The sequence below is a fragment of the Anomalospiza imberbis genome, chromosome 7, assembly GCF_031753505.1.
Source record: "Anomalospiza imberbis isolate Cuckoo-Finch-1a 21T00152 chromosome 7, ASM3175350v1, whole genome shotgun sequence".
Classification (NCBI taxonomy): Eukaryota; Metazoa; Chordata; class Aves; order Passeriformes; family Viduidae; genus Anomalospiza; species Anomalospiza imberbis.
Window position 1 is genome coordinate 15,953,474 of NC_089687.1, and position 20,552 is coordinate 15,974,025.

Consider the following 20,552-nt stretch of genomic DNA (forward strand, 5'->3'; position numbering starts at 1 on the left):
GTCCCCGCCCCTCCCGCCGCCGGGCGCACGCGCGGCCGGTGTCACCCGGTTCCCCCCCCGCCTCGTCCGTCCCCGGGCGCACGCGCGCGGCGGCAGCGGCCGCCGGTCCCTCAGGCGGTGCCGCCCGCCCGGGCCGGTGACAGCGGCACCTCCGCCCTCTCTCCCCCCCGCAGCCATGGCGAGCGGCCGCGCCGAGGAGGCGGCGGCGGCGGCGGCGGCCGAGGAGGAGGAGGAGGAGGCGGCGGCGGCAGCAGCGGCGCGTCTGGCGGCGGCGCTGCGGCAGCGGCTGCGGGGCTGGGAGGCGGCGCTGGCGACGGCGCAGCGGCTGCTGGTGTGGGAGAGGCCGCTGCACAGCCTGGTCACCGCGGCCGCGCTCGGCGGGGCCCTCTGGTGAGCTGGGGCGGGAAGGGGGACCGGGAGCCGTCGGTGCCGCCCGTCCGGTTCGTGCCCGTGCCCGCAGCGTGTGACGGGTTTGGGGCCCGCGGCGATGTCCCTGGGTCCCGGCGGTCCGAGTTCCCGCAGCCCGCACCGCCGTGGGATATGCACAGCCGGGAGTAGCCGCGCTGTTTTCCTCTGACAGGCATAAACAGGCCCCTCCCTGAAGGGAGAAAGTGCCAGGAGGATTTGCCTTGTCCCGCGATAATAAAATGCAGATGGGCCCAACTGGAGCCTCGCCCAGGCAGGTTTCTGCTTAATTTTTGCATCCGTGTTTTTATCAGTTCGTTTCACCCCGTAACTGCGGTCAGGGAGCTCCACGGCCTCCTGCATCGGCAGCTGCCCTGGGGCGTTTTATTTAAACCCTTCTGCTCGCTAATCTTTCCCGGGAGGTGCTGATTTTTCACTCAGCTTTGGCGCGAGAGCATTCCCCCTTTCCCTTTCCCGTTTTCCCTTCTCTGCCTCTTCGGCAGGGCAGTAGCATAGGAGATGGGAGTGTGAGTGGCAGAGCCCAGCTGTCGATGGGAATGAAAAACATCCCGTTTGTTTGTATAAACAGTGAGGCAGTTTTAGTGATGAAAATGCTCTCAGCCAGTGGCGTCCCAGCAGAAAAGGTCGGAAGTGGCCAGGGATAGAGTGAAATGCTGATTGCAGATGAAATAGGAAGGGGCATTTTCTGGAGTTAAAGGAGGGAAAAATAAGTGATGAAACAGCCTTTGAAATCTCTCTGACGAGGCAGCTTATGTTCTGTTCCCTCATCTGTACAATTATCAGAAGTGTCCGTGGTAGCCAGACATAAACTCTTGGACTACTCTACCAGCTGAAAAGTCTCAGAGCAGAGCTATGAAGTGAGAAGGAGGGGGAGAGGTGCAGGTGGTAGGGAAGATGGCAGGGATAGTGGACAGTGACAGCCCAGAGACTGTGTGAAAAGGTAGGGAAGAACAAAGAGTGCCCAAAATATGGGACAGCAGAGAGAGATTTAAATAGAGGAGGAAAAATAATTTAGGGTCCCACGGAGGAATTCAGCCAGGATCTTTTAACTGCAATACATAAATGAGACAGAATAGGAAATTCTTCCGGAGATGATGTGTTAAGCTACAGAATTGCTGTTCAATGAGGAGGAGTACAGACGTCATTGTTTAGGTCATTAAAGGTCCTGTAAGCCCATGGAAAGTGCAGCTTTTGTTCTGTGCTGCCCAGTGAGGCACATTTCACTTCTAGTTCTCCACCTGTGATGGTGGGAACCCCTCCCTGGTCTGCACTGTGAGATTCTCCCTGACTACAGTCCTTGTTCAGTGTATTTGTCATTAGTTGCTGGCAAACACTCACTGAAGAGGAGCAAAACTGCTCCTCCTTTCTGGAAAGGAATATTCATTAAAGAGGTGAAGTTGAATGCATTTCCCTGATATTTTTTTTTCCGGAGTGAATTAAAAGCAGCTCCTCTAAACTAGAGAAAAGGATGAATGCAGACAGCCACTGCTGGCAGAGGTGGCACCCTGGCACCTTTGCTGTAGAATCTGTGGCATGGAGAGATAAACTCTTTGAGTGGCATTGCACAGCTGTGTGTGAGTAGTATTGTGTGAGCTGGCAAGTGGCTTGAGCCAGTGTGTGGATGTGGGACATGAAAGGTTTTATCATAAAGTCAAGTGAGCAACTAAACCATTTAAGTGCTCGCTAGGCTCTGGTCAAACAGAGAGAGGTTTGTGATAAGAGAATGGGCATCTAGAATGGCAAGATGCATTACCTGCATGTAATGCTGGACCTTGCCGTGACAAATGGGATGTCGGTTTTCAGCAAACAGGCTGAGCGGCAAACAGTTTTCTGCTACAGCAGTTTGTCTTTATGTTATCTAGAGCCTCCGACTTGAGGCTTTGGAGGGACTTGTACAAGTGAGCATTAGCTTTGTTTTGCAACCTAGAGAGGAGGTCAGAAGCAGGGAAGGAGAGTGCTGGAAGATGGCAGGGAGTCAGCTGTGTGGTGGTGGGCAAAAGCACCATTTGAGAACGTGCTGTGGTGTGGGTGGGTGTCTGCAGGGTATAATGCTTGCTACAGTGGCCCACAACAGTTATGTATTTCTGCTTTGAGCTATATCTATTTTCTCACCAAGAGCAGTATTTTGCTTCCTTTTGCCTGTCTAACAATTCCTGTTTCATTTCTAGGTTGTTTTCCTCCACCTCCCTGAGACCCCTCTTTCTCCTCAGCATGTCCCTTCTTGGCATCCTCTTGTTGGAAAAGTGGAAACCCAGGTTCCTGTTTGATTTCCCAGGTATGTGATGATTAGCACTGTAGATAGTGACAATGGTTCTTGTGTTACCAGCTGCTGGGCTATGGCTTTGGCCCTTCCTGGGCTCTGTCAGCAGTCATGTAAGTCCCATTCGTACTTTAACTGCAGTCCCAGGTACTGGTGCTGCCTCTTATCTTTTTGTGTCAGAGGATTAGGATGTATCCTAATACTCTGGGCATGGAGAATTGCTCCCAGTGCTGAGAAATTCTGGGAGTGGCTAATTTTGAGAGTGACTGAGGGGTCCAGCTAGCTTGCCAGGGAAGCTAATGACAGGGATGATGTGTTTCTGCTGTTTTCTTTCTCTCCTGAAAATGTGGCAAAAAGATCATTTCAAGTCTGAGTACTTACAGCCAGCTGAGCTGAGGGAAGGAAAGGAGGGGAGGGAAGTGTTTTGGTTTTAGTTTAGTTCAGTGTGGGCTTACATCCTGAAAGAAGCAGAGCAAATGAGGGCCACTTCTTGTGGCAGCAGAGAGGATGATGAAGTCTGACAGCAGCAACAGTTAGTGTATTGTACCTGTACTGAACAGCATCTGATCTCCAGCTAATCAGTGAGTCTGATCACCTGTCTTATCTTTCCCTTTTATTGAAGGGTCTGTGCCAACATTAGACACAAAAGCAGCAAGAGGAATGGCCTCATAAAGATGGTAGACATGGATTGGCTGCTGTCTGCTTTGAGTGCCTCCTTCTTTGGAGTTTATTAAATGACGGAACCCAGACCTTCCTACTGCATCTACTGCTACTGTTCAAAGGCAGCTCAGGGCCCTCCATCCCCGCCTCTCTACTCTAGGGAGAGTTTCTGAATGAAAGCCCCTCTATATGTGTGTTTGTAAGGTGCCCTTTATTTGACCTAAAAGGGTACTGACCTAAAAGGGTGCTTTCACAGAAATCCTGATAAGATTAGGTATGTTACAGCTGTAGTCTTGAAACTGTTTGCTTTGTGTGGTTCAGGTAACCAGGCAGTTAAACTGGACTGGCCAATTTAATTTCCTGCTTATTCACATTGTTTTTTTAAGGGAATAATTTAAAGCCAACCCAAACCACCTCGCTTGAACCGTGTCCAGAAATGCAAAAGCCTGGTGTCCCATACAGAATGGTGTCATTGAGGCAGGTGGGGGTGGAATCATTCCAGCAAGTACTTGGCCTGTAAAAGTTGTGTTGTCATAGAAGAAATAGGAAATTCATACTGAAGTCAATTTATATGATACAGAGCCATGAAGAATAAAAAAGAAAAGCAAACAAAACAGCAACACCAGGGGTTAGGATCATCCTATGCTATCAGCTCTGCTACAAGTCCGTGCCCACCCCACTGCACCTCTCCTCAGTGTTCTTCACATATTTCACGCCTTCCTGCTTTTCTGCTGCAGAGAGCAGGGACACCTTTCTGATGTGCCTGTTTAGGTCACAGCCCTGATTTTGACATGATCCACTGGACCATGTTTCCTTTGCTTCCATGAGGAAGGAGTGGTGCTCTGCATTCATGAGGGGCCTCCCATTGAATTGGTCCTCCTGAACACTTAGGGGTTCTTGTGTGGCTCCCACTTCCTGCTGAAGCAGAGCTACAGCTTTGTGGCTTGCCTCCTTAGTGCTTCCTGTTAGTCTTTTCTGGAGTTCTGGGAGATGAGTCAGTACCATACCTTCAAGAATCAGCACGTACATACACAAACCTCAGCTTGTGACAGTTGTGTATGTCTCAGATGACTTCTGAAGGAATGCTAAAACCTCAGCGTGTATTTTGCAGTTACTCACACACTGTGATCAGGGTCACGCTAACAGCATCAAGATGTGCAACTTTTTTAGGCCCTTTCAGAGGGGACTGCATATTTTCAGCTCCCGTGCAGGGTATTTTCTCAATATCTACATGGAGTTCTACTTAGATACTATTTAAGGACTTAGGAAGCATCTCCAGTTTCACCTGAAATGGGTATCAAGTAGGGATTTTTTTGGTGGTAGCATCGCTGTTTGGCAGCTGTGTTTTGGTCAGTGCAGGAGAGTGCAGTGTGGAAGAGCTCTAGCAAAAGTTGTGTTGCAATTGAATGTTAGTACTCCTTAAAAAGGGCCTCTGCTTTCTAGCTGAAGTTTACACACAGATGAAGAATGTCTCTTGGAGAAGCGTTGAGAACCTGTAAGAGCCAAGGAATCCATCAGCAGTAATTTGTCAGTACCAACATATAACCTAAACTCCTGCATGGCTGTCTGATCTCTCAGAAGAGTCTGGTGTATGTCAAGTGATTTGTATTAATCCACAGTCCAGTGTGAAATGCTGACAGAAAGATTTCAGCCAGTTATTGATAATCTGAGGCCAGCTCTGGGTGTCCTGCTTGCCAACTTAGTTATACTGGTCCTTGACAGTATTTCAGCACAGGTTGGAGTTAAGCCTTAACTAAGGGACCATTTCCTGTTGGAAATGCCCTAGGTTTTTTGGGATTGGGCTGTTCTTACAATTGGTCTAAGACTCCAGTGCTTTGAGATGGCCAGCAGGCAGACTGCTTTACTACAGGAAGCAACATACTGTTGATCTTAAAGACAGCTTGTGTTTTGCCAGATAGCTGAAATCATGTGAAGACCCTGCAGCCTGCTGAAATGTTCTGCTCCCCAAAGTGTCTCTGAAACCTTCAGGATCAACTGAGGAGAATTGTTTCACTCCCTCTGCTGGCATATTTTGGATGGCTTGGATGACTGCAGCCAGTTGAGAGGAGTGGGGTTCCTGTGCCATCCCACTTACTGTGTTGCTGGCGCCTCTGTCCAGCACAGGTGGCGAGCATCCCAGCTCCTCATTTGATACACTATGCAACTACACAGCTGAGGGTGTAGCCAGCCCTCACAGACTGGCCAGTGCCAGCTGTAATGTATTTGGTGATTTAGCTCAGGTAATGGATGAGGCTTAGAGATAGAGCTGGATTTCTGTGTGCTGCGGTTAAGCAGCTTTAGATTCCTGAGCACAGTAACAAAACACAGCAATGGCGGTTGCAGGAGGGAAGCTGCTGCCCTGTGGGGGTGGAGCTGCATTCATAATATTCACACTGCAGCTCAAGCTCCCTCTGTGAGCTGCCCCAGCCACCATGCCAAATGCTCGTGGGCAGAGGAGCGAATGGGCAGCCCAGTCTGAGAGCAGTTGACTCCTGTTGTCAGGCCTGATTACTGGAAATCTGGGTCACGCTCTCAAAGAATCGCCTCCTCCTTGGGTGGTTGGCCTCCTGCTCCACTGCGCGAGCCGGCTGGTGCAGTGCCTGCAGCGGGAGGAGGAGTCTGGCAGACTTGGCCCAGCACCCTGTGTCTTGGGAAAACAGTGGCAGGGCTGCTACAAGCAGTTGGTCTCTTCTGTGGCTTGAGCTGGGTGGAGTGTGAGGTCTCACTGGGTGATTGCAGTGATGGTTGTTCACATATTTGGTGCATTTCTCTGAGGGAGTCACTGCCACTCTTGGGCTTTGTGCCTGGCTGGTGACTCCAGGGAGGATTCAAACCCCTTTTTGCACACGTTGCATTTCTTTAGCCCATTCCTAACTATAAGCCTAGTCTCTGAGGTTAAACTCTCCTCCTTTATTTTAGTTCTGTTGACATGGTGACATGCAGTGTGGGGGACAGGGTTAGGATTATAACCTCATGCACCAAGTTTGCTGCTGCTCAGACAGCATCAAAGATATATCAGTCCCTACCAGCTCTAGGACAGTAGGTGAACTGGTACGGGAGGGTAGACCTCAATGAGCTATCACAGCATGAACAGGGCATTGTTAAACACAGGAGAATTACAAAGACTGTGTTGATAGAAGAGCTTTGGTTGAACCCTGTACATCCTGAGACACCAGTCAGCTTGATATCACAGATACCCAAATCTGTGAGCAACCAGGCTGATGAATTTCAATTGTTGTAGAATTTTTTTTTTCACTGTATCTAAAAGCAGAGCATAATCATACATGACCTCTGCTATTGAAACAACACTCCTCTTTTCAGTACTACATGAACTAAGTCCCTGTTTGATCATCACTGGTTTCAGTGCAGAGAGGAATGGGAGAGCCTTTCCCTTGTCCTTATCCATAGTGATGGACCTTAGAGTATAGTTCTATCTGTGCCTGGCACAAAAGGCTGTCAAGGGACATAAAAGAGCCCTAAAATTAGAAAATTATGCACAAGATTGCTATTTGTTACTTAATTCCATGGGGGAGGATGGAGACAACAGGGACATCTCTGGTATTTGTACACAGCATTCTGCCAAGGACTGGGCTGGTCAGTGGGAAATGCAGTTCAGACCTCCTGGTTGCCATGTTTAGCTCTGAAATGGAAGCTGAAGCTTTGCCCAGCTCCAAAACTGTGCTGGCAGCCCCCTCTGAATGACAAGTGCTGGCACCCACTGTGGGAATGGCAGTGCCCAGACATGTGGGACACCAGGAAAAGCTGCATGATCCCTGAAGCAGACAGCCCCATGTAAGCACCACGATACACCTCAGATATGAGTGCCCTGCTGTGTGCGTGCTGGGTTGTGAGGTGTGCTGGGGTGCCCAGAGACCAGTGCTCTGCTGCTCCGAGTCTCCAGGCACGCTTCGCTAAAGCCTTCGCAGCTCAGGCTCCAAGCCAGCAATTCCTGCTTGCATGAGAGCACAAAGAAGGTCCCTAGGGTGTATCCAGAGCTAAGGATGATACATCTGCAGCTCTGCTCTGTTCAGCTGGTAAAAATGTCAGGTTGTATTTTTTACTTGGCTGACTAATCTGCTGTGTTCTCTCTACAGCACAGCCATCAGAGGAGCCAGGAGGAGAGAGGTAAGCTCACAGATGTGTTCCTTGGTGTGGGGAGAGTGGGGAAACCTTAAATTAGTATGGTGATCTCACCTGTCCTTTTTTTCTGTTGTAAATAAACTGCATGGCTCCTGCTGTGAAACATTGCTAGTGACTTCCACCCTGGTAGCTGCTTATCAGCTCAGGAGCCACAGTTTGATACCTTGGGGAAAGCTAGTGTTCTTTCAGTAGCAATAAAGCTCAAGTACTTCTGGTGTTAGGAGTTCTTAGGTTTCTTCCCTGGACCTATTTTAAGAGTCCTCCAGAGAGAAGATCTCTGAGACTGACTTCCACAGGCTGAACGTGCTCCGTCTGGTGGTGTGGCTTGCATCCTTGGCTGTGGTTGTAGGTCTGAGCACCGCATTCTGCCTACCTTGGACTTGGTGCCAGAGGAGGCCATATAACTAGTTCCACCTCCAGTGCTTCTGTCTCCGTGGCTTTGAGTAAACTGCTTTGCATCTTGGGCATGTGGCATGGGGATTCTGTGGCATGGTATCTGCTGCTGCTTTGCTCAGGTGTCTCTTGACTTTCTTCCTGATTGAAGGGAAAAACTGTCTCCAAATCAAGCATCTTCAGTAGTTCAGTTGAAAATGCAGTCAGTATTGTCAAGCCTTGGTAGGGAACTCTGCTTCCTGGTGCAGCTGTTCCTGTCCCCCAGGAAAACAGACCATGTTCAAAGATTGTCTTCTTGCTCTTGTCTGTCTCTAGTGAGGGGGTGACTTCAGGGGCACAACCTCACCTGCTCAGTGTCCCTGAGCTGTGCCACTGTCTGGCAGAGAGCTGGGTCACCTTCAGGCTCTACCTGCAGGAACTGCTACAGTACAAGAGGCAAAATCCTGCCAAGGTAAGCTGGAGATACCTACTCTTCTGTGCAGGGACTTTTATTTCCATTACTAGTGCCTTAAGAAATGGAAGAATGTAAATTCAGTATTTTTACAATGGCTATCCCTGTCCAATATTTGCTGTTAATTCCTTGCAGATTCTATGTCATGGGAAGTTTAAATAATGAGTAATTGACTTCCAGTATTTGTAAACTGGAGCTGAACTTAACCTCTCCTGTGAACGGCTTGCTGTACTTGATTTCATTTCTTAGTGTGCAAAGGAAGCTCTTAGATTGGGACTGGGGAGAAAAAAAAGGGAAGCCTACAGTCTCTGGCCCTTTCATGAGTTCCATTCTTAAGCTGGTCCTATTTCAGTAGTCAGGATTGTTGCTAGCAAAGTCCAAACGCAACGCTGTTTCTGAATGCATGGAAACTTGTCATTAAACGTGTTCTAATGGCTGTGGTGTATGTTGTTTGGAAAGGATTTGTAGACAGGAACTGCCTTAGCATCACAAAAAGTAGGACAGACCAACCACTAGGATTGTGTCAGGCTTCCTGGCATTCAGTGTGCCAAAAGGAGTGGGTTTCTAACACTGCTTGTTGCTCCTTTTCTGTCCCAGCCACAGGGAGTAGAAGACCAGGTCTGAAGATGCCCATAAAGAATGAACTCATTGGGAGCAAAGCCCATAGAGGAATCTTAGCTTTTGCAGACCCTCTCCATTATGAATTAAACTCTTAATTGCAGGATATAGTCCATATCTGAACCCATGCCCTGGTTTGCAGATTGTCTATTCTCACTTCCTCCCCCCCGCCCCCAGGAGAATGTAAGACAAGCCATCAGGGCTGCACCATTATACTTCACTTTTTCCAGAGGAGAAAGGTCCTGATCTGATGGGAGCATGGGCTCTGCTAATGCTTCTGCCAGCTGGTTTATGGCACAGCAGTGGCACAGCATCTGGTGACTCTGTAACAGGTTCCTGTCTCTGTTGGGACAGTACAGTTTTCTCCTGAAGTACTAAGCTCTACAGAGAGATGTACAAGTGGCAATTTGCAGTATCCCATCATATCCTCAAGGAATGTAATTTACTTCATAAAGAACTGTCTGATAAAGTTGTGATTTGCTTTATTGGGGCGTTGGGTTACCTTGGTCATCCAGCACTTGAACCTCTAATGCTTACAGCTTAACCCAACCAAGCTGTCGGAGTTCTGACTGTCAGCACCTGAATGTACTTGGTGCAGAGCTGACTGGCTGACTTGGTTAGGGCCATCCCTCATGTTGCACTGAATGGGTTTCTGGCATGGGTTGCATAGATGTATCTCTGCCTCTTGTCACTTCTGTTTGTTCCTCTCTCTTCCTTCAGTTCTGCATGAGTGTCTGTTCAGGCTGCCTGATTCTGGCTGTAGTTGGACACTATGTTCCAGGCATAATGATCTCCTACATCATTTGTGAGTATAAGCAGCGCTCTTGTCTGACTTAAGCTGAGACATGACCTAACTGTGCTGTTGATAGGCTGGTAAAAGCAGATTTGTAGTATTCTCAAGGGGATCTGTGCTAGATGATGAATCAATTTTGAGGGAATGTGTTCCAGGAAGTCTCTGTAAGCACGTGCCTGCAGTACTACTGCAAAGGCAGGAGAGGGAGCCGTGACTAAAACATTGGTGCCCTCTGTTCCCCACTGCTGAGGCTGTGCTGGCCAAGGCTCCAGGGAAGCAGGAAGTTACAGTCTCACAGTTCCTAAAGTGGGCAAATCCATATCGAGGGTGTTGTTAACAAAGCTGCATGTTGGGTAAATAGAACTTTTTCACTGCATCATGAGTCCCTAACAACTCTGTTCTGGTGCTCTGCTGCAAGTGCATCTACACATGAGCTCTATGCAGCTACCCATATAAAAGTTTTGGTAATACTTAGTTTTAATTCTCATTTAAGCTCATTTCAGGGCTTCTGTTGCATGTTCAGTCTGGGGTGCAGTGGCTGAAGAGAAGGGCTTATGCTTCATTTTAATATAAATCTATATTCTATCTAAGATCTGGCAGTAAAACCTGGTTAATCAAGCAGCTTTGCAATGAGTAAGAAGAGCCATGGATGTGGATTTTTAGGCAGTCAGATGGGAACGAACATGCCATTGAAATGTGTTTCCCTTGAAGACTTTCTCAGTGGCACTACAGGAAGAGTCAGGTTGTGCTTGATCTGTCTCTCACACTCCCTGCATTCCATGTCCGCAGTGCTCAGCATTCTGCTGTGGCCTCTGGTGGTCTACCATGAGCTGATCCAGAGGATGTACACACGTTTGGAGCCTGTCCTGATGAAACTGGACTACAGTATGAAGGCAGAAACGCTGCACCACAAGCATGAGAAGAAGAGTAAGGAACCACCTTCTCTCTGGCTTTTTTTGGTGCTGTATTCCTAGGGTGGAGCCTTAGCAAAAGGACAGTAGGAGACCATGTCTGCCAACACTGTGTAGTGACAGGTTGCAGGGGAGCAGGGGAGGAGAGGTGGAAACTTAAGGGTTATGTGGAGAGCAACTGTGTGCTCCCAGGTGATCCTGAGAACAGCACATGAGAGCAACAGATTATGCTTGTCTCTAGGAACCCTGTGCAATTTCATGGAGGAGGTAGGGGATAATGGTGTATAAAGGCAGAAAATTCCTTCATTGTCATGTCAAGCCTTTCTTCTCTTTCTCACAGAACGACAAGGGAAGAGTGAGCCTGCAGCAGGTGATGAGCCAACAGCAGAGACGGAGAGTGAAAGTGAAGCAGAGCTGTCAGGCTTCTCCCCAGTGGTAAGAGCTCAAAGAGCTTAGCAGGAGCCGGTCCCTCCTCTCTGGTCTATAGCAGCTTGAGAGCCAAGGGGTGGTCTGAGTACAGCAACAATGATAACACACAGCAGAGCAATAAATCACTTCTTTGCAGAATTCTAAGGGGAAGAGGTGATGTGTTTGATGAAGGCCATTGTCTCCAATCTGGGTATTGAGAATTTGGTGCCACAGAGCTGGTGACGCCATAGCAGGGCAGGGCCAGCCATGCCCCAGCCTCCTGCTGACCTCAGAATTACTTTGTTGGTTATGCTTCATGCTCAGAGAATGTGAGTGTCTCCTGAAGAAATGAACTTCCCTGCTGTAATGTGTGGGGGCTCCTCAAAACCGGAAAAGGGAGTTGAGCAGCTCTAGTGTCTCTTACACAGTTCTCTGCTTTCAGACAGATTGTGTGTGACCTTTCTATATTCACACCACAGAAACATGCCAAGCAGCAGCTCTGGGCATGTAGCTGGGCTGTGAGGTGGGAAGCTTGTTTCCAAAGGAATGTGGGTATTTGAACCACTGCTACTTGTAGAAGGCTTTGTTGTGCTCTGTGTGAATGCAAAAGGGAAGAGATGTTCTCCTTGGTGATCCCAGCAGAAGAAGAAGGATCTAAGCCTTCTGAGACTCCTACAGTCTCATTCCATCTTGTGCTGCCTCTTTTGTGTTCTTCCCTGAGAGCAGGCAAACCTTTGGGCAGTGATTTATTGCAGGAAAGCCAGTGAGCTGAGACTACCCTTCCCTCCAGTGCAGGGAGCACTTTGCCAGCATACTGTCCCTCCAGCAAGGACTTCTGCCTGGAAGGTCTGGCGGTGCCCATAAGGCAGCATGGGGGCTTAAACACACAGGAATTTGTCTCTCTCTGCCTTCATCCCATGCAGGTGGATGTGAAGAAAACTGCCCTGGCACTGTCAATCACAGATTCTGAGCTCTCTGATGAGGAGGCTTCTATCCTGGAGAGTGGGGGCTTTTCTGTTTCAAGGGCTACCACCCCACAGCTGACGGATGTTTCTGAAGGTACATAATGGGACACCTTGCTGCCGTTTAGGCCCATAACAATGAGTCATATAAATGGGAGGACAGGGAGAGAGCCCAGATGTTTGCATGGGAAGAGCATTGAAAGGAGGAAGGAAAAGCAGTGCAGCATGCCCTGACTTCATGGCTGATCATAACCTGGTCCTGATCAGCCTCTAATTATTGCCCCACAAAGCAATGCCATCTTGTGACTCTAGCAAGGGAGCAAGGCCACCCACAAAGTCCTACAGAAATAACTGAATAGGATAGTCACACACCCATAGATGATGCTGGGGGAAACAGGTCAGACTTAGTAGCTCAGAGAAGGACTGGTTAGTGGTGAAGAACATGGAGGTAACCATTCAGTGGCCACTTGGGTGTCTGGGAAGGAGCAGGCAGGTGATGTAAGCACAATTTTCCTGACCTTGGGAGTTTTAATAGGAGGCACTAAATGCAGAGAGCATGAGCTGGAGCAGGAAGTCCTCTCTGAGCACAGAGCACATAGAACAGGATCACAAAAGAAACATTACACATGAATCATGCCACTGGCAGAAAGTAATAACTGTAGACCTCTTCCTGCTGTCCTCCAAGGATGGGAAAGGTACCTTAAAGTCAGCTGTGGTGCATCAGCTGGGGAAGGTGGGTGGGAGGTCAAGGTGAAGGAACATGTACCTTAATGTTGGTGCCTTTCAGACCTGGATCAGCAGAGCCTGCACAGTGAGCCGGAGGAGTCATTTTCCAAGGACCTGGCAGAGTTTCCATCCGTGGAAGAATATCATTCCAGAGACCTGGGACCACAGAGTGATGAAGACGCGTTCGGTGTGCCCCTGGGTCCTGAGCTTGCCCACGCTGCCTGTGAGCTGGACTCAGCAGACAAAGAGGCCGCGGACTCTGACCTCTCCATCCTTCGCCTCGCGTCTCCTCTCCATTTTGTAAATACGCACTTCAATGGGAGTGGGCAAGCGGCAGGAGGCAATGCAGAGCCAAAGACTGTCCCTGCCCCAGGCCTGGGCATCTGCATTAACACGCTGAGCGAGGAGATCGTCACCACTGCCATCACCACAGCAGTGCAGAATACCCTCTCTGCCCTCCTGCGGTCCTCAGAGGCCAGTGAGGGACCCCCCCTCTCCGAGTTCCTCCCCACGGAGCCTGAAGAAAAACTGAGTTTCCAAGCACAGCTGTCAGAGAGCGAAGTGGTGGAGACAGAGACAGAAGCTTCACCAGAGGATGAGGAGGAAGCAGATGACTTTGAGCTACTGGATCAGGGGGAGTTGGAGCAAATGGATGTAGAGCTGGGGTTCAGAGAGGAGCAAGAGGCACAAGAGGCTGCTCAGTCTCCCTCCTCTCCCATGCTTGCTGAGCTGCCAAAGCAAGGAGATGAGGAGGAGGCAGTGATGACAGCAACATCTATGTCTTAGGTCTTACCTGTGCTCCCCCTTTTCCTCCATCATCACTGGAAAGAAGGAAAAACTCACACAGTGAACGTGCAGTGGGTTTTTAGATGTTTGTGTTGACTGGGATGGAAACGCATCAGTGTTAATGTGCTGTGTCTGGAATAATGAATCCTTTCCATCCTTCTAGAGCCTGGCCTTCACTGGCTGAGCAGGAGGCCCTGCAGCTGGGGAGGAGCCGGCTCCTAGAAGCCTTATGCCACAATTGAAACACCAACCCCAGCAAACGCTTCCTAGTAATGGTGCAGTATTTCGGTCTGTCTTCTGTTTGTCTTTTGTTTTGCACGCTGAGTACTGAGCTAGCTGTAGCTGCTGCTAATACCCACATCCCCAGTAGGACATATGCAATCTTATTTTATTGGGTTTTTAAATGGCTAAAAGTGTAAATAATTTTAACTTTCATTGGTTTTGTCTGGGGGGAGGGACGGGGTGCACAGTCAAATGTGGCTCTCAGGGGCAAGCAAAGGGAAAAGGGTCTTTGGAGCAGAGGGTAGCAGTAAGGGGGCAAGGGCAGACAAGTGTTGTGCAAAGAAACCTCTTCTGCAGACTGTTACTGTCTTTTGTGTCACTGCTGGAACAGGGTGTTGGGTGATACGTGCTTTTTTTCCCTGTCTCATTTGAGTTCTGTTACTGGGTGGCTGTGGAGTTGATTTTTTTGCAATCAATGAAATTCACTCCTGGCCCTGTTCAGTACTCCAGTTTTTTGCTGCTGTGGCATCTCTTACCTTCCACACCACTGACCCTTCCAGCACCCCATCCAGGCTCTGCTGGGCATCCTAGCATGGCACCTGGAGACTCCGAGGTGACTCGAATAGGGCCAGGAGCTTTCTTACACGGCAGGATCCGTGGTTTGTGTCCCTTGGGGCAGAGGAGGATGGATGGAGGGATAAGTTCAAGCTGTCCCATGGCGGCAGACACCTCTTGCTGGCCTGGCAGGGCAGGATGGTTCTGGCCATGGCCCTCGTGGACTCCGCCTTGCCCCGAGCCTTTCCCCGGCGCCGGGCAGGTCTCTGGAGCTGCTCTTCCCACGGGTCCCAGCGGTGCTCCCGGAGGAAGGGCGTACGGAGGGGAGAGGGGGCCGCCCGGCGCCGCGGGGCGGGGCGAGGCCGCCGCGGCGGGGCTGTGCCCGGTCCCGCCCTGTGACGCGCCGCCGGAAGCGGGCGCGGCGGGGCCGCCAGTGCCGGTGGCGGCAGTGCCGCCATGGAATTCCCGGACCTGGGCGCGCACTGCTCCTGGCCCGCCTGCCAGCGCCTGGGTGAGCGCCGGGAGAACCCGGGGGGTGGGCACGGCTCGCACCCCGGCGAGACGGCCGCGGTCTTGGGCCTGGGCGGCACGGAGCGGGCAGCCCGGGCCTGCGGGGGGGCGGCGCCGGGCGCCCGCTCGGTAGCGGGGCTTGAAGGGCGGGACGTGTCGCCCGTGCTGCCCATGGCGAGGGGGTCCCGAGCCTTCCGGCTCCCCGCGGGCATCCCGCTAGGGCGGGGCTGGCTGTCCGTGCCGCTAGACCGGGTTTCCGTCGGTGGCTCTGTCCGGGTACGCGGCTCTACCCGGGTGCGCAGCGGCTCTTGCCTGGGAATAGCGGGGCAGGGCCCGGACAGGCACCCCCCTGTCGGGCCTCGGTGCTGCAGGCTGGGGAGACTGCACGCGGAGGGGCCGCCGGGACCCGTCCATACCCCGGCTATCCCGGTGGGCGAAGCCCGTAGCGACTGTGGCAGCATCACTTCCCACCGGTTTGAAGCCGGCAGCCCGCGGGGAGCTTGGTGTGATTCAGGATGCTACTCCTGATCTCGGGGACCGCACGTTTTGAGGACAAGCCCTGGGTATTTCTGAAGACGTGGCTATGGACCTGCAGCCCTTTTGTTTTCGTGCTGGGGGATGAGAGGTGCGGCCCTGGCTTTGCCTCAGGTCACTGTTTTGCCTTCGGGAAGTCGGGGAGGCCCCCGGGCTGCGGGTGGGCAATGCTGATCTCCATGCTCTCTGCCCATGCCATATCCTGCTCCTAGACTTCCTTCCCCTGAAGTGCGATGCCTGCGAGCAGATCTTCTGCACCGACCACATCGCTTATGCCCAGCACGACTGCACCTCTGCCTACAAGAAGGTAAGTGCAGGGAGCAGATCTCATCCACTCTCCTGCATGGAGCTGCTGAGCTTTTCTAGCCACCGATCATCATAATTGGTCACTTGAGCCACTAGGATGTGTACTGAGGCTGAAGATGTACCTGAAAGCCAGGATCTGCATCTTAGTGCCACAAACATCCAGCTCTCCCTCTCCCAGTGGATGAAGTGGTTTGGGCATCTCCCAGCCACAATATCTTCCCAGAGTGTATGTCTGTGCCTCTGCACCTGCTGTGCAAGCTGGTTGGAGGGTCATGAGCAGGATCTCCAACTGCAGCTGAAGCTGTGGAAGCCATGGTAGGCAGGTCCTGAAAGGGAGAGAGATGACTGTGCAGCACTCAAGGCTGCCGGGCTACCTGCTCCCAGCTCCCTGTTGTTGTCTCTGCAGGATGTACAGGTCCCAGTGTGTCCCCTCTGCAACACCCCAGTCCCTGTGAGGCGGGGGGAGATGCCTGATGTTGTGGTGGGTGAGCACATTGATCGTGACTGCAAGTCTGACCCTGCACAACGCAAGCGCAAGGTATGTACTGTGTGGCTGTGCCAGGTGAGCTCTGCCAGGTCTCTGATGGAGCCTGGCATGGGATGAAAACAACACAGATTCAGCCCTGCCTGGTGCTATCTCTGGCACAGGCTGATCCAGGGAGGGTTGGTGAGCTGGAGGTGTGAGCATCTGCAGGGCTCTGTGGAGGCTGTTGGGGAAGAAGCAAGGTGGTGATGGAGTAGGGCTGGGCAGCCAGCTGGGACATAAGGATGGTAAACTGCATGCTGCTATTAGGAAAATGCAGTTGGCAATTAGCTACCCCATCTTGCCAGGAGATGAAATTGCTGCAGGGAGCTGGCCCTGCAGGAATCCAGCCTGGTAACAGCTGGAATACCCTGGGCTATCCCCACTGCACTGGCATGGAAGGCAGGAGTCCCTGGGCAAAGCACTCTTTCTCCTGCTGTGCATTCTGTGGTTGTGGAGACTCTCATCTATGGAGACTGAGGCTCCAGTCTCTATGGAGACTGAGAAACCAGTGAATTACTAATGAACTATCTAAATAAATTATTCAGAGACATCTAAGAAAGTATTCAGAGACAAATTTCAGTGCCTTGCAGAGGTTAGCACTGGTGGGGAAGGGTGGTCTCTGCCCAGGGCCTGGCATGGAGAGAAGGGACACCCCACAGCATGTGCTTCTTTTCACCACTGTTGTGTCGTCTTTCAGATCTTCACCAACAAGTGTTTGAAGCCTGGCTGCAAGCAGAAGGAGATGATGAAGGTGATCTGTGACCAGTGCCACAAGAACTACTGCCTCAAGCACCGGCACCCCCTGGACCATGACTGCAGTGGGGCAGGGCATCCCCTTTCCAAAGCAGGGTGAGGGCCTGAGAACAGACAGGCTGGGAGGGGTGGGGCTGTGTTTGCCAGACTGGGGATAGGGAAGAAGCCCAGCTCCTCCTGACCCATTGTCTGGGACTGCTGCATTCTCACCCTCCCTGCCCTGTGTGCCAGGGTATCCTCCTGCAGCACCAAGCACACCAGTATACACAGTCTCTCCTGCAGCAAAAAGCTGTCAGTACTGCCTGCTGACTGCTTTGCTCTTGCTTCTTTCCCCAGCCCCTTATTCTGTAGCCAGTGGTTTCTGCCTGTCCTGGTACATGGTTTTAGGGAGAGAAACAGCAATTGAAACTCTTGGGAATAACAGCCACAACATGGGAGGAAGAGGAGCCAGGGAGGTGTCTTGTTTATCCAGCTTGATATCCCAAGGTGTTCAATGCCTAGGAATTGCTCATGATGGTAAACAGTTTCTCACAGGTGTCCTGTGTGTCCTAGGCATGCTGCAGTTATCAGAGCCCAGGCATCCTCCTCCAAAATAGTCACCGCATCAAGCAGTGGAGCTGCCAGGCCAGCAGACAGCTCCTCTTCCCTGGCCTGTGCCAGGTAAGGTGATGGCCTGACTTGTAATTCTGAGGTGGGTGTGACCAGGCTCATTTTGGCTCTGTGTGGAATGCCAGAGTAACAGCTCCCTTCTTGTTGTGCCTCAGCAGGACTGATAGTCATACTAGGGCTCCCTGCCTTGACAGTAATGCAGCTTTTCTTCTGCTTGCAGGGAAGGCAGAGCAGCTGCGTCGCAGACTCGCAGCACCTCCCCTCCAGCTGTCATGCTGCAGAATGGGCTGGTGAGTGGCTTGGCCTGGCCATTTGGGGTGGTTTCTGTGCCCTCTAGGAAGTGACTGCAGCAAATGCTTTCTAGCCCACACTCTGTAGGTGACTGTGCTCCCAGCTGTGTCTTCCCTGGCAGACAGTGATCTTGAATGCTCTGTGGGAAATCAGAGCTTGCTCTGGTGCCTGTGAGTGACAGCTCTCAGCTGTGCTTGCTGCTTAGCTTTCCTCAAAGGGACAAAGTGCACCAGCCATTTTCCTTGGGTGTTGTCTTTCTGTAGTACAAGCAAAGGCTGGAGGAGACTGGAAGTTGCTTTCCACTGGTATTCCTGGCATACTCCTGCATTAGCAAGCAGGGATGTATCCCCTTGGGCAGGGGGAGAGCACAGCTGGTGTGTTCAGAGCCCCAGTTTTTCACCTTGGCTTGTCTGGTCTCCTGGAGAGAAGATTTGCCCACTCTTGGCCAGGAAAGACTACCTACCACATGTGCTTCAGGGCTGCCTCCTGCCCCCCACCCTGGCCAAGCTGGTGACAAGGTGTTTTGTTTCAGAGTGAGGAAGAGGCACTGCAGCGAGCTCTGGAGATGTCCCTGGCAGAGTCGGCACGCAGCTCAGCACAGCAGCCCAGGTACAGCCCCAAAACACGTGGTGTGGTGTGTTGTGCACCCATCCTGTGTGTGAAAGTTGCCTGGGGAAGCATCATGTGGCTCTGGGATAACATTCCTCTCAGCACGTGTTTCCATATGATACTTCTCTGGCTGACAGGGAAAAAAAGGAAGAGTCCAGAGCCAATAGGGAACTCTGTTCAGCAAGCAAGCCCTCAGCCCTAGGGGTGCTGGTAGGGGACAGTGACTGACTGTCATGGGCAAACCATTGTCTGACCACTTATCAGCTAATGGGTTTGGCTGGAGTGTGATAGGTGGAGTAGGGAGCTCATGTCCCCAGGCACAGTGCCCAGTGCTGCTAAAAGCACCATCTTACTGATTGGACTTAACATGGCTCTCCTTGGTCCAGATTTCTGGCTGCCAGCCCTAGCTGGATCCTCTGCTCCCTCTCCAGCCCCTTGCCTGTTCAAAGTTATCCTCAGTTGCTCCCTGCCTTAAGATATGCTGAGGGGTTGCAGTGAGATGCTGAAACCCAGAAGGGCTCTGAGCACTCAGGCCATGAGGCTGAGGCACACAATGCACCACTGTCCCAGCAGCACACAGGAGGAGGAGGATCTGGCACTGGCCCAGGCACTGTCAGCGAGTGAAGCCGAGTACCAGCAGTCGCAGCGGCAGGTGAGTGAGGCTGGCTATGGGCTCTGCGCTGTTGTGGGGTTGATCCTGGCCTAGCTGTTTGAGGGAGGGGGCCTCCCTGGGTTCTGCTTACTCTGGGCTCTGTCTAGCCTGGGTTTCCTCACCAGGAGGGCAGCCCAGCCTGGGGCAGTGGCAGCATCACTGCTGAGTACACATCTCTGGGAACTTGAGCACTGGATGTGCCCTCTTGTAGGAGAGAGGAAGAAGCCTGCTTGCCCTTGCTCACTGAGCGCTTCTTTCTGTTCCAGGCGCACGGTTCAAAGCCATCAAACTGCAGCATGTCGTAGGCAGGTGAGGCGGGGTGTGCCAGCAGGCACAGGAACCTGCTTGTGACCTGAGGAGCAGCTCTGGCCTCCCACATGGATGCCGTGGGGTTCTGGCCTGGACACTGGTACCAAGAGCCCCTTGCCAAGGACAGCTCGTCTCCCTGGGAGCTGTAAGCAACCAAATATACACTGACACTTCTGCCCTAGTACCTATATAAAATTAGTGCAGCAAATTGCTGATGCTCCTGGGGAGGTGAAGACTGTACAGGACGGGGCTGGGTACACACCAAAGCAAGCAGAAGCCCAGGTCTGCGCTTACCCGCAGTTGCCACAGCCATGTCCCAACACTGCTGGGACTGTGGGGCGAGGGCAGAGCTGTGTGGGGACATCTCTGCATGCTCAGACATACAGTAGGGATGTAGCTTCTGTAGTGGGGAACTGGATTCCATGCTCTGAGAAGGGCCAGCCCTTCAGCAAAGAGCAAATGTGGCTGGAATAGTCTCTTGCCTGGGCATGGCACAGATGAATGTGCAGCCTCCCAGCAGTGTGAAAACAGCCCCTTCCCTGTTCCCCACACTCTCGGTGCCTCCCTGCTGTTTGCATGTACAAGAGCACGTTGGGCCTTGCCCTGTTCGGCTAGGGCACAAGACCTCTCTGAGACTGAATGGAGCTGCATTTCGTTCCGGGTTTAATATAATAAGTAACATTGGCAGTGACTTGAATGGCAGCGTCGCTCACATGGGGTGGTTGCAGCTGCCTTCCTGCTGCCCTAAACTTAAAACAGGGCCCTGTTTAAATGCTGCTGGGGTAGGAATGCCTCCCTTCTTCCAGTTGTGTTGCTGGAGATCCCCTCCTGGATAGCAATAGCACAGAACCCCTTCTTACAGACAAAGCCCTGAGCCTAGAGCCTGTTTGGGCAGAGGGGATTTATCCTGCTGGCCTCTTGCAGGGGGTCTGCAGCCATGCAGAGCTGTGCTGCTTTCTCACCTGCTGCTGTAACTGTTCCTGCCTGCAGGGCTGTGCCTGCTTCTGCAGGACTGGGCTGTCCTGCTTTGAGCAGCTGAGGGAGGGGGGTTCAGGCGGGGTCCAGGGAATGCAGAGACTTGTCAAAGTGCTGCTTGGGAGAAAATAAAAGCATAGCACAAGGTACAGAGGTACCTGAGGGAG

The 20,552-nt window shown here is 51.8% G+C and overlaps 2 protein-coding genes across 4 annotated transcripts; both read left to right on the top strand.

Annotated features, from left to right (window-relative positions):
- The first annotated feature begins 74 nt into the window (after nt 1-74).
- Nucleotides 75-14,260, top strand: RETREG2 (reticulophagy regulator family member 2). Its single transcript, XM_068195584.1, has 9 exons — nt 75-390; nt 2,595-2,701; nt 7,441-7,471; nt 8,195-8,330; nt 9,669-9,753; nt 10,531-10,668; nt 10,993-11,087; nt 11,984-12,119; nt 12,810-14,260. Exons 1-9 carry the CDS (start codon nt 176-178, stop codon nt 13,532-13,534), a joined length of 1,668 nt encoding a protein of 555 aa, XP_068051685.1. The 5' UTR covers nt 75-175; the 3' UTR covers nt 13,535-14,260.
- Nucleotides 14,261-14,665: 405 nt separating this feature from the next.
- Nucleotides 14,666-20,534, top strand: ZFAND2B (zinc finger AN1-type containing 2B). 3 transcript variants are annotated; one of them, XM_068195586.1, is made up of 9 exons: nt 14,666-14,822; nt 15,568-15,662; nt 16,068-16,199; nt 16,885-17,036; nt 17,493-17,600; nt 17,770-17,839; nt 18,373-18,449; nt 19,020-19,101; nt 19,368-20,534. In XM_068195586.1, exons 1-9 carry the CDS (start codon nt 14,768-14,770, stop codon nt 19,404-19,406), a joined length of 810 nt encoding a protein of 269 aa, XP_068051687.1. In that variant the 5' UTR covers nt 14,666-14,767; the 3' UTR covers nt 19,407-20,534. The 3 variants fall into 3 exon arrangements, with proteins under 3 accessions (XP_068051687.1, XP_068051688.1, XP_068051690.1); XM_068195587.1 differs by having other exon boundaries at nt 19,023-19,101; XM_068195589.1 differs by lacking the exon at nt 14,666-14,822 and adding an exon at nt 15,093-15,446.
- Nucleotides 20,535-20,552: the final 18 nt, after the last annotated feature.